Here is a 19,389-nt window from a genome sequence, read left to right as displayed (position 1 = left end):
CCTTCAGATTTACATATTATGGGAAGAGATATAGGACAGTTACCAATTCAGTGCAGAAAAGAGCAATAGAAAAATAATGGGGTAGAGGGTGGGCAGTAGGGGCATAGAGGAATGACTTCCATTGGTCAAGAGCTTTGAATTAAGATCTGACTATTGGGAGGGTTTGTTCCAGAGCTCTAAGGATGTCTAGAGTGCATTGAGCAAGTGTAAGATTGGGAGGTTAGGTCAGAGAGAGAGAAGCCAGATCCTGTAGGATTTTGTAAGTTTACATGGAGTTTTGAGTTTCTTCTGCTTGCTGTGGTAATTGGAGGGATTTCAGCCAGGGAGTGATTTGTTGAATGAATGTTAAAACTACAGTAGCTTTTTGTCTTCTAGGTATTTTGCAAATGTTAGCCTTTAAGTCTCACACTAACCTTGGCATTATTTTCATTTTTGATTGTAAAAGTGTAGTTTGATGCTTGCAGGACTACACAGTTACTAAGCAGAAATTCCAGTCCCATTCTGCTTCATAAGTCCGCGTACTTTCCTCTGTGTTATACTGAGGAATGATAGTATTTGCTGGAAGCCTGACTGTTTATAGTACATTTTCACATTACTTCCCCATTTGACCTTGGAGATCATTACTCCTCTTTTCTTTTCAAATGTAGGCAAATGTATGAAATTTGAGGGGAAGAACAGTTTTCATTTAATTGAGCACCTGCACTATATTGGCTCTTAACTGCTGCTTAAAAGCTATTCTCTGGCAGTTATTTATTTTTTTCAGGAAAAGGCTAAGATACATTATTGGAAAAATTAAGATTATTGTAGCAATAGAAGTTAATACACATAGTTAAGCATAGTTTATTGCATACTAGAATAGTTTATGAAGGTCTTTTTCAGGGTATTTCAGGGTAATGTTTATTTTAGCTGTTAGAGCTTTAATCAATCAAAAATTTAATTAATCAATTTACTCAAATTTAATTATTATGAATTTTTTTTAAAGGACTCTTTTTATTTTTAAGATATTATTTATTTATTTGACGGACAGAGATCACAAGTAGGCAGAGAGGCAGACAGAGAGAGAGGAAAGGAAGCGGACTCTGCTGGGCAGAGAGCCCAATGTGGGGCTTGATCCCACAACCCCTGGGATCATTACCTGAGCCGAAGGCAAAGGCTTTAACCCACTGAGCCACCCAGGTGCCCCTATTATGAAATATTTTTAATTGGCAACTTGTTCAGTGGAGTGATGACCTTCTCTTAATTTCATTTTTAGTGAGAAACTTGGGCCTATTTTGAATTTTACTAGATGTCAACAGATGTTATGTATCTCTTTCTTCCTGCACATCAATATCAGAATTTTTGCATTTTTAGGTGCAAAATGAAGCACAGTAAGAGATGCTCTCTTTTAGCAAATTCTTATTGCAGACCTGCAGCATGCAAGACATCGTGGAGTATTTGGAAATTATTGGGAGATGGTACCTGCCCTTGTGTTTACTATCTGGGACTGCTGTCTGATAGACATAGCAGATGCTCAATAAATAATCTTTGAATAAAAGCATCATGAGCTTAGAAGGAAGCAGCTAAGGGGGATAGCAATAACACAACATTGGAAAAGTCAAATACATCACGTTACATAGGGAATTTTTAGAGATCAGAGGAGTTACTTTTATATGCCAGGATAAGGGCGTAGGTAATCTTTTGGACAGGGTTTCTTAATTTCAGCACTGTTGACATTTTGGGTCAGATAACGTTTTGTTGTCAGGGGCGGGGCAGTCCCATGCATTGTAAGGAGTTTAACAGCATTGTTAACAGCATTGTAAGGAGTTTAACTCCTACTGTCTGGAAACATTGATATGTCCCTCCCAGACTTTGCCAGATGCCTCTAGGGGCAAACCTGTAGATGAGAATCCCTGCTGTTGAAGATGGCTTTTGAGGGACTGGGGAGGAGGATTGCATGGTGTAAGGAATTTACAGGGGCAAGTTTAAAGGTAAGTGCAGTTATCAGAAAAAATGAATTTGATCTTACAGGGGGTAGTGAGTAAAATGGGCTGATACAGAATGATGCTGGATATGGATATAGATGTGTTTTGTATGCACACTTACAAGTTGGAATTTTATTTGGAACGTGGGAACCTATTAAGTTGTCGAGTGAAAGGCTGACAAAAAATCTTTAGGAAAATGAATCTGGCAGTTACATGTGTGTAACCTGTATTAGCATATAGAGAAGATACCTGGAGAGGTCAGGGAGCCATAAAAGTAGTCCTGGAGAGAAATAATTCTAGATGAGTAGTAATAATAGAATCAGTGAGGATTATTAGAATGTTTAAGAGAGTAGGATTTAGCAATAAACTGCATGTGTGGAAAAGAGAACTTTTTTTTTTTTTTTAAGAGGACATTTTAAATTTGAGAGAGAGGGAGATTGGTAGTGCCATTAAAGAAACGGAGATCACACAGTGAGAAATGGGTTTTAGAGGAATATGACAAGTTAAATTTTAAGTATAGTGATTGTTTTGTTTACGCTTCTTCAGAATTGCTATTCCAACTGAATGAGTTTTGATTAACTGCTATTGTAGGCCACTTGCAAATTAAGTTCTGTTTTTTCTGAACATCAGCTTTGTAGACAAATACTTTAGATATAATTGCCTTTTAGACATCTGTTTAGTGCCTATTATAGCATAATGTTGGGTCCTGAGGAAACAAGAATGAAGAAAACGACTTTTTGTCCATTAATGAGACAATGTGAGAAGTCTGGGAATACATGCTGATTCTATTCCCTGACCCACTCTTTCCCATTTCCTTATTAGACACAGTCCTGAGACGGGGGTAAACTGAGGTTATTACCTTGCTGTAATGTTGTCATCTGGTATGGTAAAGTACTGTGGATTACCAAAGAAGGGCAGTTAATTCTGCCGAGGGATTAAAGTGCCCTTTAGGTTGGAACTTGAAGTCGGCTGAGGTAAGCCAAGTGTCTGTTCTAGGCAGAGAGGGCAGCATAAGCAAAGGCAGATAGGAGCAACAAGGCATGGCTGCTAATGAAGATAACCATATAGATGTATTGTTTGTGCAGACAGCTGCAAATTCCATGGCCCTTAAAACGTTAGACTTCTTGCTCCAATAGGCTACATGCCAAAACTGTGTTGCTCTACTTTTATCTTTCCCTAGGTTCCAAAAGTTACATTGTTAATCTAGGAATAACTAATTTAGATTAGTGAGTAAAGTGGAAGCCAATGTCAGTTCACAGACCAGAATCTGCCAATTACTCTGCATGTGTTCATAAAACACCTACGTATCTTTAACTTACATTGTTAGAATTATGTAGGTACTGTGATGATTTCTAACCAGCTGTGATGTTCTGACGGATGGGAAGTTTAAAAATTGATGAAAAGGTCTTTTCTGACTTCATTAGTTCAGCTCTCATACCTTCCCATGGGGCTGGGAATGAGGGAGTGGAGAGAGGTAAGAGGGGAAATAACTAGACTTTTAATAGCTTATTTACAAATGAAGTCTAACATTTGAGACCCTTCATAATCTCAAGCCATCTTTTCTAATTATTAACTATTAGGTCAAGCGAAGTTCGGTAATAATATATTGTAATATTTAGTAACATGTAGATAAGCCCTTTTCATTTAAAAAGGAAACCAAAAGAAACAAACTAGGAGACACAGGGTTGCATGGACCTTTTGCAGAACAGAATATGGTCTAATGAACGGGACTTGCTGTATTTTTAAGTTGTGTAGGTCACCGAAAACCATTTTCATCAAATGTTCCGGTGAAGATAGAGTGCCTTTCATAAGCAGAATGTTACAAGGGAGAGGGATTTTTCTCAAAATAAAATTCTCTGATGTATTTGATAATATTTGGCCAGCTTTAAAATCCCAAGAATAAACTAGCAAGAGAAAATTACTCTGAAAGTTAGCACAAGTTAAGGCTCTAAAGAAAATTTGGTAATTAATACAGGTTGACTTATGAAAAGAAACCCATTAGCCCACAATAAAAGTTTTAAATTTATGTAGTATATATATATATATATATATATATGCTTACAAAGATTCATTCTACTGTAGATTCCAACAAATAGAAAAAGGCATGCAATTGGGGAAGTTAACTGAATTTCTTGTAATTCTTTAACACTTCAGTCATATAGCCTTAATAATTAAATCATTTTTTCCCCTTTGGGCATCCTACTTGTAACTACTCTAAGTTTAACACTTATCTACCAGGTAGAGCTCTTCTTGTAATCGTAGTCCTTTGTGTATCTCACATTTTCAAAAGCGTGAGTCAGTATTTCCGCCTTCTCTCTCTCCTTTATGGAATAACGGACTTTTCCTACAGTTTTCTTTCTTCCTTCGCTGTCCCCTTCTCTTCACTAGGTAAACCAGTTGAATTTACGACTCTTCCTTGTAGTAGTAATTTTCACCCTGGGAGAACAATGGGGTGTCTCCCATTGTTGTGTCTGTAGTAGTTCTTCCCCTGGGAGAACAATGGGGTGTCTCCCATTGTTGTGTCTGTAGTAGTTCTTCCCCTGGGAGAACAATGGGGTGTCTCCCATTGTTGTGTCTGTAGTAGTTCTTACCCTGGGAGGATAATGGGGTGTCTCCTTCTGATAGATCAAGTACAGTACTCAGTGTTCCCGTCAATACCAAGAGGTCCTTTATAGCTGTGCTGCCTCGGTCAGACAGTCACAGGCTTCCTTCCGCTTTAGGCCTTACTTCTCTGGGGTCTGACTTGTCACAGAGGAGCTAATCATACCAGGAATCCCATGGCAAGTAAGAGCCACTGAACTTCTTGTAAATCTTCCGAAGAAAAAGTGCTGATAAAGATCATGCCGATTCAGCTTTAAGCTCACTTTAAACAATAATTCTCCTTTCACAAAGGTGAAGTCATTTGTCTCATCTGTCAACGTATTTTAGAGAATCTTTTTTGTCTCAGCACATCAGTGCCTTCAAAGCCGACTTTAGTGTACATTTCAATGAGGAAAGGGAGTGTGGAGCGGAGTCTTAAGCTCTAACTTCCAGTTTGTAGGTAATACTGTGCTTGAGGACCAAGTTAAATGACACCATAGTAGCCTAATCTGACATGACCATCAGTGCAATGTCATGAAAAAAAGGGGTGGCAGTTGGAAGGGCTGTTCTAGACTGCAATGTAACCACCAGAGTTCATGTGTGATCCTTAGTGGGATCCTGGTCTGAAGTCAGTTAAGGTATCTGGGAAGAACTGAGGGCATTTCAATTGGGTACTTGAAGATATTAGGGAATAACTGTGAATTTTGTTAGTGTGATAGTAAATGGTTAAGGAGAATATCCTTATTTTTAACAATGCAAGTGGAAATATTTTAATGATATTTGTAACTTCTAACACCAAGAAAATACAGAAGCATTATTGAAATTAGGGAACACATATGGGTGTTTGTGCCAGTTACCCAGTTGTTGGCCCTTGGCAACAAATTACCTATCATTGCCCTACTCTGTGATGCTGCAGCTGGACCTGTGTCCTTTGTCAGTAAGGGGTGGTAGGACATGCAGGAGGAAGGGCTTTCTCTTCTGGTTTCTGATGTGGGGGCACAGCTGCCCGGGGTGCTCTTGGACCATGTGTCAACAGGGCGCCAAGATACTTAGTCCACATTACTTTGGATGTTTCTGTAAGGTGCTTCTGGATGAAATTAACATTTAAATCTATGACCTCTGAGTAAAGCAGAATGAATGCCCTTCGTAATGTCGATGGCTTCATCCAAACAGCTGAAGGCCTGAAAAAAGACTAGCCTCCCCTGAGTGAGAGAGTTCTCCGAGCAGGTTGCTTTGAGACTGGAACTGCAGCATGAGTTCCCCTGGTTCTCTCCAGCCTGCTTGCTCACATTGCAGATTTTGAACTTGTCAGCCTTCACAAGTTCTATCTGCCAATTCCTCCTAGTAAGTCTCATGTATCCTATTGGTTCGGTTTCTCTCAAGGATCCTGACTAATTAAGATACAAACGGATGCTTAACCCTCCCAACAAGTTTTGCGGACACCCTGGTGGGAGGCTGCTTGCTTACCATTCCAGAGAGTTTGAGGTTTTGTCTGCAAGGCCTGATCCATTTCCACCTGCAGACCAGCTCTGGCCCAGGGAACTGTGCTGTTAAGTGGGCTAGAGCCATGGTCTCTCGAGTAGGTCTGACTCTACCTTTGGGGAGCCCCTTCGAAAGGTGTTCTTCCCTTGGGTTCTCTTTCTCATTCCTAGTATAAGAGTTGCTCTTATCTCCTAATAGCTTATTCTTTAACGAGTTAAAAAGTCTTTGTTATCAAAATTCTCCCTGTTCAAATTCATGGTATGGTTTCTGCCTCTTAATCGGACTTAGACTAGTACAGTATTTATTACCATATTATTTTATGTTTGAAGTTTTTCATTAAATTTGTGATCACTTATTAAATGTTTTACATAAAATAAAGTACTGTTTTTGTTTGTTTACTTCTCATAGGAAAAGTCCAAAATATATAACCAGAGTCATGTTTGTATTGTATATTTTTTACTAATACACTAAGAGAAGATTTATATAAATTATCTGTCTTAAAAATACACACATTACTTCTGCATGTGTATCTGAGTTAACTCATGTGTTTTTTAAGAGAATACTAGTGAGTACTTAACACACAATGTAATTTGCTATGAATTTTCATAAGCTATAAAAGTCTTTAATAAGTCAGGCTTTTTTGGAAATAATTTCTACTAAAGATTCATAATCAGCATAGTCCTTCAAAGACTGTACAAGTTCATTCAGTAGATACCCCCCTTGCATAAAAGTTTCAAGATCATGAAGTGACTTATTTATTCTGTGATCTGTGACCCGGTTCTGTGGAAAATTATATGTTCTTATTTTCTCTGACCTTCCTTTAGTTCCAACCTATATAAAAAGATATGAGATAGTTAGATTCAGGCAACTAAACTGATAAATTTAACTTATCTGGAGATTAAGCTCTTGATTTATAATTTAAAACACAATGTAAGAACCAAGTTTTAAACATTTTGAATCCTCAAATAACACAGGAACATAATAGAAAAACTAAATAACTGGCTTTAAAGGCCAACAGATTTATAGCATTTGATCTTCTCTCTGCCATTTCAGTGCTCTCTCTCTCTCTCTTATATATATATATGAAACTTCTGTGAATTAATCTGATCATTTTTAGTGATGAGACAGCAGTAAATTCCCTTAGGAGGAAATTAATAAAGGGCTCTGTAATTATAGAATTAAATACCAAACAGGAAGAAAGTTCAGTTTGCTTTCCAACTTTCTTCCATAATTTTCAAAGTATTAAAAAATGGGGATTCCATATACTTTTAGTAACTTTGACTGAAAATCTGAAAAAACAAGCCCTTGAATATAGAAACTAGGGCAGAGATTACAATTACTATAAAACAAATAAAACCCCCTAGGTTGAGCTACTTGAATTATTTCCTTATTTTAAGAAATACATTGAAACAGTTTTAACATATATAAAAACTGGGTTATCTAAAAATATTTTTATCTTTCAGAGCATCTTCTAAATCCAGTTTTACCTGAATCTTTCTAGCACTGTATCTTTTCCTTGTTTCTTCTTCTAGATACATGCTGTACAGTTTTGCACGTAGCTTTTTCATAGCCATCTCTCTGTTTTTCAGTTGAGATCTCTCTTGTTGGCATTCAGAAACAACACCTGAATAGTGTTATGAGAATTATTAAAGAGTTTTAGTAGGAAAATCTTCTTCATTTATTATCAAGGAATACTCTTTTTCTTTCTTTTTCTTCTTCCTTTATGAGGAGAAAAAACAGAACTCTAATAAAAAAGAAGACTATTAACAAATAACTTTTATAGAGTTCTCAGAAAACTGAAAATTTAAGCTTAAGCTACACTTTAAAATATATTCATTGAAAGCAGACATATGAAACAATAAGCACTTATCATTTAATATGGATTATTTTCCTATATCCTTAGCTAGTCACCATAATTTTTTTAAAGTAATAACAAAAATAAGTTAATCCTACTGAAGATAGTCACTATTCATATTTTTATGAGGATTTTCATCCACTTTTTTTCCTATTCCTGTTTACATACTATGTATTACATAGACATCATCTTAAAGTATAACTTGAGGAGTTCCTCATAAACATAAAAGTCAAAAACCTATCAGTCCAGTCCTATAACCACTGCTGATCCATGAGAATTATGCCTATTTGAGACTGGTCACTGCAATAGATTCTTGTATTCTTTCTAGGTAACTGAGGTTTGCTATCCATGTGCTTTATCACATGTAAATCACTGCAGTAATGACTGTCAAGCACATTTGGTTCTTCCTGATAGTAGACTTAAGACTTAAGAAACACTTAGATAGGGGCGCCTGGGTGGCTCAGTGGGTTAAAGCCTCTGTCTGCCTTTGGCTCAGGTCATGATCCCGGGGTCCTGGGATGGAGCCCCACATCGGGCTCTCTGCTCAGCACGGAGCCTGCTTCCATTCCTCTCTCTCTGCCTACTTGTGATGTCTGTCTGTCAAATAAATAAATAAAATCTTTTAAAAAAAGAAACATTTAGATATAGCTCCATTGCCTATCTACAGTCAGAACTGCTGGAAGTTTGTGAGTGGACTTCAATGGAGAAGTAGGTCTGGAGTTAAGTGTAGTAATTTGCAGGTGAGCATGTTTCTGGGTAGCGAGTTCAAGTTTTCATTTTCTCAAAGGAGTCCAAGAACTAGTGATGTAGAGCATTTTCTGACAAAGAACCACCCATGACAATGACTTCATTCTGAGGATTTCCTTTTATTTATTTTTATTATTTTAAGTAGGCTCCACACCAGCCTGGGTATTGAACTCATGACCCTAAGATCAAAACTCAATTGCTCTACCTGACTGAGCCAGCCAGGTGCCCTGGATTTTTTTTTTTTTCCAATATTTATAAAGTGTACGCTTCAAGAAGCTACCTGGAAGGACTATCCACACCTTTTCTTCATGGTCACCAGTTGGGCTTAGATCCTTCCATCTTCCTGGCTTTGCAGAGTTGCATCTAAGGATTCTAAATAAAGTATTTAATAATAATCCTTAGTAGTATATATTCTGGTAATTAAGGATCTATTACAGTGGAAAATTAGTCAAGTTATTCAGAATCTGATTTCTTTCTTCCAAGTTTTATGTTGCAGGGATAAGTGCGTACCTGTTGGAAGATGAACTATCCGGACAGCACTGTCTGTAGTATTTACATGCTGTCCTCCAGCTCCACTGGCTCGCTTAGTATCAATTCGCAAATCTTTTGGGTTAATTACCAGATTAATCTACACACAAGAGGAAATATTAGGATTTAAAAATATCACATGTATATGAATTGTTCAAAGGCAAGAACTCTATCCATTTATAAATAAATACATGTCACATACAGAATTGATAGAAGATTAAGAAAGTTTAATTTTAAGAATATAAAGTAGTTGGAAGGATACCATTTTTAAAACACCTAAGAGTGGTGGATCAAAATATAATACAAAACAAAAACCCTCCAAATCCTCAAAAACTAGACTTCTCTGTAAATTACCCTCTTCTTACCACATGAACGGAAGAACTTAGTTATATGTTAATATTCGAAATGGGAACATAGGAACTAATAATGTGAGCTTTTTTGGATTCTTTCTGAGTTTAAAAAACAACATAAAAAATGCTAGCTTAAGAACTATGAGAAGGCTTACTTTGTTTAATTTTAAGTAAAGAAGGGCTTAAACATATTTCGAGGCAGAGGAGAGGCACACGAAAACTGGCACAGGACAAAAGCCCTGTATGAACACTGTAACAAGAGATTTACATTTTAGTGTGACTGGGTTATGAAGCAGCAATTCTGTTCAATAGTTAACCCTTGTTAAAACAGGATTCTTGCTACTCTGGAAAAATCAGATAAAGCAAAAATTGTTATGAAAGTAATCAGCATTAAGCCCTATTTTAATTATGCCCTAATTTAATTATTTAATAATGTTTCTCCTATAAAGATGATCTCAGGGGGCGCCTGGTTGGCTCAGTGGGTTAAAGCCCCTGCCTTCGGCTCGGGTCATGATCCCAGGGTCCTGGGATCGAGCCCCACGTCGGGCTCTCTGCTCAGCGGGGAGCCTGCTTCCCTTCCTCTCTCTGCCTGCCTCTCTGTCTGTCAAATAAATAAAAAATAAATAAATAAATAAAAATATTCGCAGAATAGCTCCTTTAAGCTTAGTGGTGGAGAAAAATTAATAAATAGTACAAGATTACATCCTTCCTTTATACATCTTTAATTGTTACCATCTATTGTGAAATTATACTTTTTGGATTGAGGTAAGAGATTTTCCCCCAAAAAATATGTGATGAAGGCCAAATGATAAGAAAAGGAATTTAGTACTGAATATCACTTCAGTAAAGTGAGTTATAACTCTGGGGGCAAAGCACTGTGCTGGGCCCAGGATTCCAAGGGGAGATTGTGATGCCTTACCTCGGTCGGTTGGGGTAAGATTGCTACAGTCATGGTGCTAGTATGGATGCGGCCTTGCTTCTCTGTCTTCGGCACTCTCTGTACTCTGTGCACACCTCCTTCAAATTTCATGTGCTTATAGGCTTCTAAACCCCCGATGCTGGCAGATGCATGTCTAAGGCCACCTTGAAAATATTGGGAAAACAGAATTATTATTCTTGCTATTTATAAGCAGTTGGCCATCACTTCCACCATCTTGAATGTATTTAAAAGAGCTATAAAACCATATAAGCATACAGAATGTAAAGCATATTGAAAAACTTTAGCAAGCCCATGAAACTCAGTGTTTTAACACTTAATACCTTGACTGCTAATAACCACTAAACATAAAGCATTTATGGTATTAATGAACTGATTCAACGACACACCTAAAAGACCACTTTTTTTTTTTTTTTTTTTTTTTTTAAAGATTTTATTTATTTGACAGAGAGAAATCACAAGTAGGCTGAGAGGCAGGCAGAGAGAGAGGGAAGCAGGCTCCCTGCTGAGCAGAGAGCCCGATGCGGGACTCGATCCCAGGACCCTGAGATCATGACCTGAGCCGAAGGCAGCGGCTTAAACCACTGAGCCACCCAGGCGCCCTAAAAGACCACTTTTAAAAGACCACTAATCATTCAATGGTGAAGAGTGAATGATTAACATTTTATAGGCCACTTCAAAATTGGCATATTTGCATTCAAAATTATTAAGTAAATGAAGAGCATAAAATCAGGTAAGCTTCCTTATCAAAAAATTCTAAAGCTTAGTCATGGTCTTTCCAACACTTATCCTAGGACACATGTAGATAAACTAAATCTGTACTATTCCCAAAATGAATTAAACAGTTTACTGACCTATTTCACTTGGAAAATATTCCAGGATTTCAAAATGCCACCTTTTAAATGCAGCGTATTGCTGATACATATCAAACATCTCTGAAGTAAACAACATTGCCTCCTGACCCCCAACTCCTGCAGTTACCTCCAGGATCAAATCACTTTCATCTGTTTCTTCTGAGGGAACCAAAAGTAAAATAATCTGTAAATACAAAAATATCACCCCTCCTATAATTAGTAATTATTTAAAACTTAAAAAATAAAACTAAATCATTAGATGCAGGATGCTAAATATTCAATTTACTTAAAGTTTCTCTAAGCAAAGAGTACTGCTGATTGATTTTCAACTATCTTGCACATGAAAACCATATAGTAATGTATAGCTTCTATAAAATATTAGTGTAACAGCTATATTACAAATGCTGTAAAATCCAGCTGAAACTTGCAGCACTGCTTTGTTTTGTTTCTTTTTGGTGTGCATGTATAATTTATGTCAGTCTTCTATTCAGTTAATAAGTAAGAGTTTGTTGTGATAGGGCACTATATTGTGTGTAGAATGCAAAGAAGTTTCTGACTCTTATCTTTTTGAAATCTATAGACTAGTACAGCAGAAAAGAAAAAATAAAACTTGAAATTGTATCTTTTTAAGCTTCTTTAATTTGGAAGAGAAATTTGTAATACTGGGACTGAAAAGGCCGTAAGAAATGATGTATGATCTGGCCCACTTCCCTTATTTTCAATGTAAAGGAAAGTGAGGTTAACAGAGACTAAATGACTTGCTAAAGGGAAAAGTGTTGGCAGAGCAGACATGAGAACTCAAATGCTCCTGCCCTGATCATTCCTCCTGCCGCTAGGATGTCTTTCAGACTTCAGTAAGTACTAATACAGAATAAAAGCTTCTTAGGTTAGGTGAATTGAGTAAGAAAAGCTACCAACATTTTATTGGTCCCTTAATATATGAACAGGTACTCTGCTAAGCATTTTAAATACTTTAATTCTTAAATCAATCCTGGGAAGATAGCATTAACAGATCTACCTAAGATGTGAAAACTAAGTTTAACTAAGCTTAGTTTAGTTGAATAATACAGTTTACCAAAAACATAGAACTGGAAAGTGGAAGAACTAGAACTTGGGCCCAGATCTTCCTGAATCTTGAAATACCACACTTCATATTGGTTGGACTTATAGTTGTTACTACTTCTCCATCTCCCTAGCCTATGCCAATACAACATGAATATTCAAATCTTGAGTAAATGATTGAATTTATGTTTGTTAATTACTAGTCAATGAACAGAAACCTTTAATACATATGTCTTATTTCACAAAACAATTAGAAAGTGGGTAGAAGGCAAGTTACATGAAGCTTTTACACTTCATAGTAGAAGTGGTCTCTGGAATGGATAGTAAAGACATTAACTTTTGATGAGTCCATATTTATTTCGATAAAAGACAGAATCTTTAAATTAACCTCCCCCTTTTCTGGGCTCCTTCCTCACCTTGCCATGTCCTTTTACTTATATCCTCAGAGATAACTACTGTAAATCTTTTTTTTTTTTTTTTTAAGGATTTTATTTGTCAGAGAGAGAGAACACAAAGCAGGGGGAGCAGCAGAGGGAGAGGGAGAAGCAGACTTCGCACTAAGCAGGGAGCCCAGTGAGGAACTTGATCCCAGGACTCTGGGATCATGACCCAAGCGGAAGGCAGGCGCTTAACTGACTTAGCCACCCAGGGTCCCACTACTATAAATCTTTAAGCTCATTTCCAGAATGAGCAAAGAGTGGTTCTAATTTAATATAATGATTACTCTTGATCTAATGCCTATAGATTCTCCTAGATGTAAGACTGAAGCACTATAGTTTAGTTCTAAAAGCCCAAGGGCCCACTCTAGGTCTGGCACTCTAATAATGCCAGAGACAAACAGTAAAGAAATATTCCTGCTGCCGAGGAGCTCACCATATAGCACTGCTTCATAACCTCTTCTTTGCATCATCTACCCCCACTCTCACCTCTCTTAAAAAACCTAAAGGTGGGGGGGGGGTATAATAGTGTTACTTATTTCATTGCTTTTCTGAAAAATCCTATCGATGTAACAGTCACCTTTTTCCCACAGCTCTCCAATCCTTTTGGTATAATAAAAATAGGACCACACGGAATATGCTTTTTTCCCGCTTTAAAAAAATTTATAATTCTAAATACTAATAAGCTACTCGGTTCCTGAGTTGTTTTTATAAACTTCTAATAAAGTTCATTAGAAGTAATAGCACAAATGCTTATTCTTTGCAGGATCCCATACCTTATGCTTCAACTGAGTTATTTCATTTTGGCAGGAGGATATTTCATTCTCTGCAAGTTTCCTTAAGTCTTCATTTTCATCTGCAAAAATAAAGCAGTAGGTTAAGTTTTCCTTAATGTCAAATTGCCAACAGAATTCAAGGTTGTTATTTTATTATTACTGTAGCTGAAGGAAAAATAAATGTCCAACTTGTCCTTTTAAAAACTGCATTAATTAAAAGTAGCATTTTATGCATTCATTTTTATTAGTAACTTAAACATTTTTCCTGATTACAGAAGTGTAAGTAAAATAAAAAAGAATCTACAAAAAAAAGCTATTAAACTATTCTATAATTCTACCTCTATGAAATATTCCTATTAACAAATATGCTTTTAGTTTTCCAACTTAGACTATACACTAATAGAAGGGAAACAGAAAGTTACATCAGTTAAACGACAACTGAATTAAAAAACAGAAAGTTATTTATTGTCCCTTTAATAAATATTTCATTAATATAAAATAAATATCCACCCAGTCATTCAGATTCTGCCTCATGTTCACATATTTACATGAAGTACTCCCTGCCCCACTCGCTTTACTTGCTTACTTCATCTTTGAGTTTTCCTTTTACCTTACAAAATGTACTTTCTCATCCCTCTATCCTAGGACAACATGCAACCTACAGAAAGGAGAGAAGAGAAATTTTTTTTTAGCTCTTACACATAACTCTCTTTGTTGAGCTCACTTTGGTGAAAGGTCGGACTGTTCCAGAGTATCGGTTTCTATGTCTGTTCATTAATGAAGATCTAACTATGCTAGGAATTAGAGATAATAATATGTAATATGTGCTCTCAAGGCAGGGTTTTAGATAATTTTAGTTTCTTTATATTTTTTAGGGAGAAAAATTCACAAAGAGTAACAACCTAAAACACTAGGTGATTAAATATTAAAATGGTAGCACACTAAAAGATTGTTTCTGTGTTTATTTTGGGGATGGGCAGAAAACGGAAAGAAGCATTAACAAAAGGTAACAACACAAACAGTGAAATTAGGCATGATGAGAAGTGGTGGGGAGGCAAGAAATTCTGGCAAGAATTTAGCACGGAAGAAATCTGGTGAAATGGCAAATGTGTTGAAGCAGAAAAAGGGAAAATGAATTCTAGTCCTAGTTCAAGCACTAAGTTCTCTTAGGCCAACATACACAATTTCTCTTGAGAAAAATGAAGGAGCTGGGCTGGTTGAACTCCAAGGTCCCTTTCAGTTCTGAAATACAGTTCTTCTGTAAGGCTAAGGAGATTGGAATTAAAGTCTACAAGTAATTTTAATTTTAATATGACTTTATTAACCCCATATACCTAAAACATTATCATTTCAACAAGTACTTTAAAAATATTACAAATTATTTTTTTGTAGGTCTTTAAAATCTGTTATTTTATCCTTATAGTACATCTCAATCCAGACTACATTACAGGTGCTCATCAGCCAAATGTGGCTACTGGCTCTAGAGGGTTTAAACTGAATAGTTATTCGCAGGCAATGGAAATATTCTAGTTCTTTCTCAGTATTATTAATCAACAAGTTTAAGGGTCTTTTTCTCTTCAACCTTTCAATTACCCACTTGTTGTCACCCCCTGCCCTTTTCCTACCCAAACTTCTGGAGATTAAATACCATGTTTATTACTTCTCTTGTTAATTCTCATTTACTTCTCAAGTTCTTACACTGGATTTCATAATCATATTAATAACACCATTTTTATTAAAATCACCCATTACAAAATTGCCAAATCTAAAGACCTATTTCAGTGTGAGCTGAAAAGGTGAGCCCTTTTTAAATCAGGCATCAACAATCCCTTACTTGAAATTTTAATTTTTTTTTTTTTGGCTTCATTTATCTTATTCAAGGTCCCAAAGATCTTCCTATTCTTTCTTTTTTTTACTCTTAAAATTTTTTTTTTTATTAACATATAATGTATTATTAGCTCCAGGGGTACAGGTCTGTGAATCGCCAGGTTTACACACTTTACAGCACTCATCATAGCACACAGCCTCCCCAGTGTCCATAACCCAACTGCCTATTCTTTCTGGATCTTTTATAGCTTCCTCCTCTGCCTGCTCCTCAAATACTATGTATTTCTGTCTTTGTTAGCATCTTATTTCTATCTCTACAAATTCAGTACTCTACAAATGAGTACTCTCATCTGCTTCAGAACTTTATCGAGTGTATGCAGAGGTTCTCATGAATATTCAGATTGTTTTTCTTGTATGCCAGTTTTTTTTTTTCACCTATATTATGATCTTTATCTGAATGTGCTTAGGGTCCTCCTTAATATGGCTGCCCGTTCAGCATAAAATATCTTTTTCCTAAAATTTACCCAACCTTTATATTCTCATCTTAATTAGTAGTTACCACTCACGTTCTGAACCCAGAAGCTTAACATTTTTCTTAGAGTTCTGGCTGTTCTTCACTCTTCTCAGGACATAAGCTGCCAGATCTGTCTTGTTGAGGTCCCTGACTACCACCACCTCTTCCTCGGACTGTTTTAACAGCCTCCTTACTGGCCTGTCAGCCACCTGGGGCCCTGGAGAATATTCCCAATCCGTTCTCAACACTGAGGCCAACATTAATCTTTAAAAAAAGATGTCACTTCTCTGCTTAAAAACATATGCTAACTCCCCACAGTCTGTAAGAACAAATCCATTTTCTTGGTCAGGAAGGGCTATCATCTGTCTTTCTGGTTTCAAGTTTCTATTACACTGTTGACACCCATACGTCCTCCGTGATCCTGCTGTATCCTAATCTTCCAATTTGGTACCTTCTTCTTGCAAGTCACTTCTGCCTTCAGTCTCCTTCTTTTGCACTGTCTGGCAACCTCCTGTGTTCTCTTCAAGATATATTTAAATGCCACCTTTTGCTTTTTATAACATTGCTGTTGACTGCAGAAATTAAAACAATTTATAAATTAAATTAAAACCCACTTATATTTTTACTTCTTAAACATCTCTCTTTTTCACTAGGCTGTGAGCTAAAAAGTAGTTCCATATTATTTTGGTAATTAGTGGTATCTGACATAAACTCAGGAGTTGCTGAATGATATTTTCTATTGTTATATAAAGGTGAGTTGTGTTTTGCCAGTAACAATTTTTTTTTCTTTTTAATTTTTTATTTTTTATAAACATTTATCTTTTCCCCCGGGGTACAGGTATGTGAATCACCAGGTTTACACACTTCACAGCACTCACCAAAGCACATACCCTCCCCAATGTCCATAACCCCACCCCCCTTTCCCCAACCCCCCTCCCCCCAGCAACCCTCAGTTTGTTTTGTGAGATTAAGAGTCACTTATAGTTTGTCTCCCTCCCAATCCCATCTTGTTTCATTTATTCTTCTCCTACCCCCTTAACCCCCCCTGTTGCATCTCCACTTCCTCATATCAGGGAGATCATATGATAGTTGTCTTTTTCCGATTGACTTATTTTGCTAAGCATGATACCCTCTAGTTCCATCCACGTCGTCGCAAATGGCAAGATTTCATTTCTTTTGATGGCTGCATAGTATTCCATTGTGTATATATACCACATCTTCTTGATCCATTCATCTGTTGATGGACATCTAGGTTCTTTGCATAGTTTGGCTATTGTGGACATTGCTGCTATAAACATTTGGGTGCATGTGCCCTTTCAGATCACTACGTTTGTATCTTTAGGGTAAATACCCAGTAGTGCAATTGCTGGGTCATAGGTAGTTCTATTTTCAACATTTTGAGGAACCTCCATGCTGTTTTCCAGAGTGGTTGCACCAGCTTGCATTCCCACCAACAGTGTAAGAGGGTTCCCCTTTCTCCACATCCTCGCCAGCATCTGTCATTTCCTGACTTAATTTTAGCCATTCTGACTGGTGTGAGGTGATATCACATTGTGGTTTTAATTTGTACTTCCCTGATGCCAAGTGATATGGAGCACTTTTTCATGTGTCTGTTGGCCATCTGGATGTCTTCTTTGCAGAAATGTCTGTTCATGTCCTTTGCCCATTTCTTGATTGGATTATTTGTTCTTTGGGTGTTGAATCTGCTAAGCTCTTTATAGATTTTGGACACTAGCCCTTTATCTGATATGTCCTTTGCAAATATCTTCTCCCATTCTTGCCAGTAACAATTTTCTAACATTCTCTTCTCTACAGCTTGATTTTTAATATATTTAAACCTTAGATCCATTTGATTTTTAAGCTTGGCTTAACCTATGAAACCAATTTAATTTTCCCCCAGAAGTATTTTTTCCCCATACGGTTAATTAATCCCCCCACCATGCCATTTGAGGGGCATCTACTTTTTCTCTTAAATCACTTAAATTAGATGCTTCTTAACTCTCACCTAGACTATTGCATTAATCTTGTTTTCCATGGCATCTGCAATCTTGTTTCAGGCTGGCTTGGAACTACCACAAATCAAGCAAGAAAGCCATTTCTGTCATTCACTCCCGCAGTCTAAAAGCTTCCTCTGGCTCCCTTCTGCCAACAGGATAAAATCAACCTTTTTACATTAGTAATTAACACCCCCACCCTTATAAAATGTCTCAACCTGCCACTGTCCATAACCTCTCCCTTTCCCTGGTTAACAAAGAGTACAGTGATTAAAAGCCCAAGATTTGGAGTGAGTCCAATCCAAACTCCTTTCCTTAGAAGCTGTTTAGCCTGAGCAGTTATTTTAGGTTTATGCCTCATGTTCCTCTTCTGATGCATGAGGCTAATAGTACCTACTTCATAGTTTGATATGTCAACTGGATGAGTTAATACTTAAAAATATTTAAGCAAAGCCTAGAGTACGGTAAAAGATCAGTAAAGGTTAAACTATTCTGAATATCCTCTAAGAAGGGATCTTTATGTTTGCACCAGGCCTTCCCAACAAGTTCTCCTTGCTTTCCCTACGGGTCTGTTCAGGTACTATTCTCACTTTCAGCTGTAGTATTAACTTTGTCTCCCTGAATACACTGTGACCCTCTCTAGAGCCATGCTAGCCAAAGTGCGGTCCATGAGAGCTTGTAGAAATGCAGAAGTTTAGGACCCATCCATGTTCAAATGCACACTAAATCACTAAGGAAACTTGTTAAAAACGCCAATTTCTAGGTCTCAGATTCTGAGTCCAAAGTCTGGCTTTAGCATACACCTCTCTTGGCTCTGTCGCAGGTGGTCTCTACCACTCTTGGAGAAACACTGCTCTCAAGCCCATAACAGCTTGTCCTTGGTGAGCTTAAGATCATCCACCAGAGAGCAGGCAATCAATACACTGACATTCTGTAGAAGGGGGCAAAGCATTGTGCCAAGGGAGCATAAGGGCTCGAACACGAAAGATTGGGATGAGAATGCACACAACCATACCTTGACCTCTGATCCAAACCAAACCGGGTTGCAACTGAGTAAACAACTTCTAACTAAAGGAGGTGTGAACACCTGACCGGCGGCATAGTAGGAAAAGCAAATAAAGAGTCAAGAATCTGCTTTGAATCCCGTTCCCCCGGGCCCGACCCTCACCGTGTAGCAAGTGCTCGGTCTCCTGCAGCTCCCGCTCCTTCTCGCTCAGCAGTTTGGCCGTCGCCAGCAGCTCAGACCCCCTGACCTGCAACTGGGCTTCAGACCCTGCCTGGCGCTCCAGAAAGGTCCGCAAGGGCCCGCCGCGGGCGAACAGCTCCTCCAGCGGCAGGCTACCGCAGTTGAGGTGCCGGCGGGCGGGGCTGACAATCTTGCGGGCCCACAAACACCGAGCAGCACCCCGCAGGAGCTGGGGCCGCATAGCTAAACTGCAAACACCGCCCCCAACCAGAGCCGGAAGTTCCGTACAGCGAATCTCG

General features: G+C 37.6%; 1 protein-coding gene across 11 annotated transcripts; it reads right to left on the bottom strand.

Moving 5' to 3' along the window:
* Window positions 1–6,462: 6,462 nt before the first annotated feature.
* Window positions 6,463–19,381, bottom strand: MTRF1L (mitochondrial translation release factor 1 like). Of its 11 annotated transcripts, none has more exons than XM_059176718.1 (7): window positions 19,073–19,379; window positions 13,570–13,649; window positions 11,295–11,478; window positions 10,423–10,586; window positions 9,136–9,253; window positions 7,511–7,647; window positions 6,463–6,854 (listed from the first exon to the last, which is right to left on the bottom strand). In XM_059176718.1, the coding sequence occupies exons 1-7, from the start codon at window positions 19,329–19,331 to the stop codon at window positions 6,654–6,656; spliced, it is 1,143 nt and encodes a 380-aa protein (XP_059032701.1). In that variant the 5' UTR covers window positions 19,332–19,379; the 3' UTR covers window positions 6,463–6,653. The 11 variants fall into 11 exon arrangements, 9 of the variants coding, with proteins under 9 accessions (XP_059032701.1, XP_059032707.1, XP_059032703.1 ...); XM_059176720.1 differs by lacking the exon at window positions 6,463–6,854 and adding an exon at window positions 8,906–8,997 and having other exon boundaries at window positions 7,510–7,647; window positions 19,073–19,380; XM_059176719.1 differs by lacking the exon at window positions 6,463–6,854 and adding an exon at window positions 8,906–8,997 and having other exon boundaries at window positions 7,515–7,742; window positions 19,073–19,380.
* Between the last annotated feature and the right edge of the window lie 8 nt (window positions 19,382–19,389).

The sequence above is a fragment of the Mustela lutreola genome, chromosome 6 (genome assembly GCF_030435805.1).
Source record: "Mustela lutreola isolate mMusLut2 chromosome 6, mMusLut2.pri, whole genome shotgun sequence".
In the NCBI taxonomy this organism is placed as follows: Eukaryota; Metazoa; Chordata; class Mammalia; order Carnivora; family Mustelidae; genus Mustela; species Mustela lutreola.
The sequence above is the reverse complement of the archived record's forward strand: the minus strand, read 5'-3'. Positions and strand labels throughout refer to the sequence as shown.

What these genes read in the sequence shown, in the direction of transcription:
- MTRF1L (XM_059176718.1), bottom strand. Translation starts at nt 19,331, where the DNA reads ATGCGGCCCCAGCTCCTGCGGGGTGCTGCTCGGTGTTTGTGGGCCCGC. An exon ending in GACCGAGCACTTGCTACACG is followed by an intron (nt 13,650 to 19,072) that starts GTGAGGGTCGGG and finishes TTATTTTTGCAG; the next exon opens with ATGAAAATGAAGACTTAAGG. An exon ending in TAACTCAGTTGAAGCATAAG is followed by an intron (nt 11,479 to 13,569) that starts GTATGGGATCCT and finishes TTGTATTTACAG; the next exon opens with ATTATTTTACTTTTGGTTCC.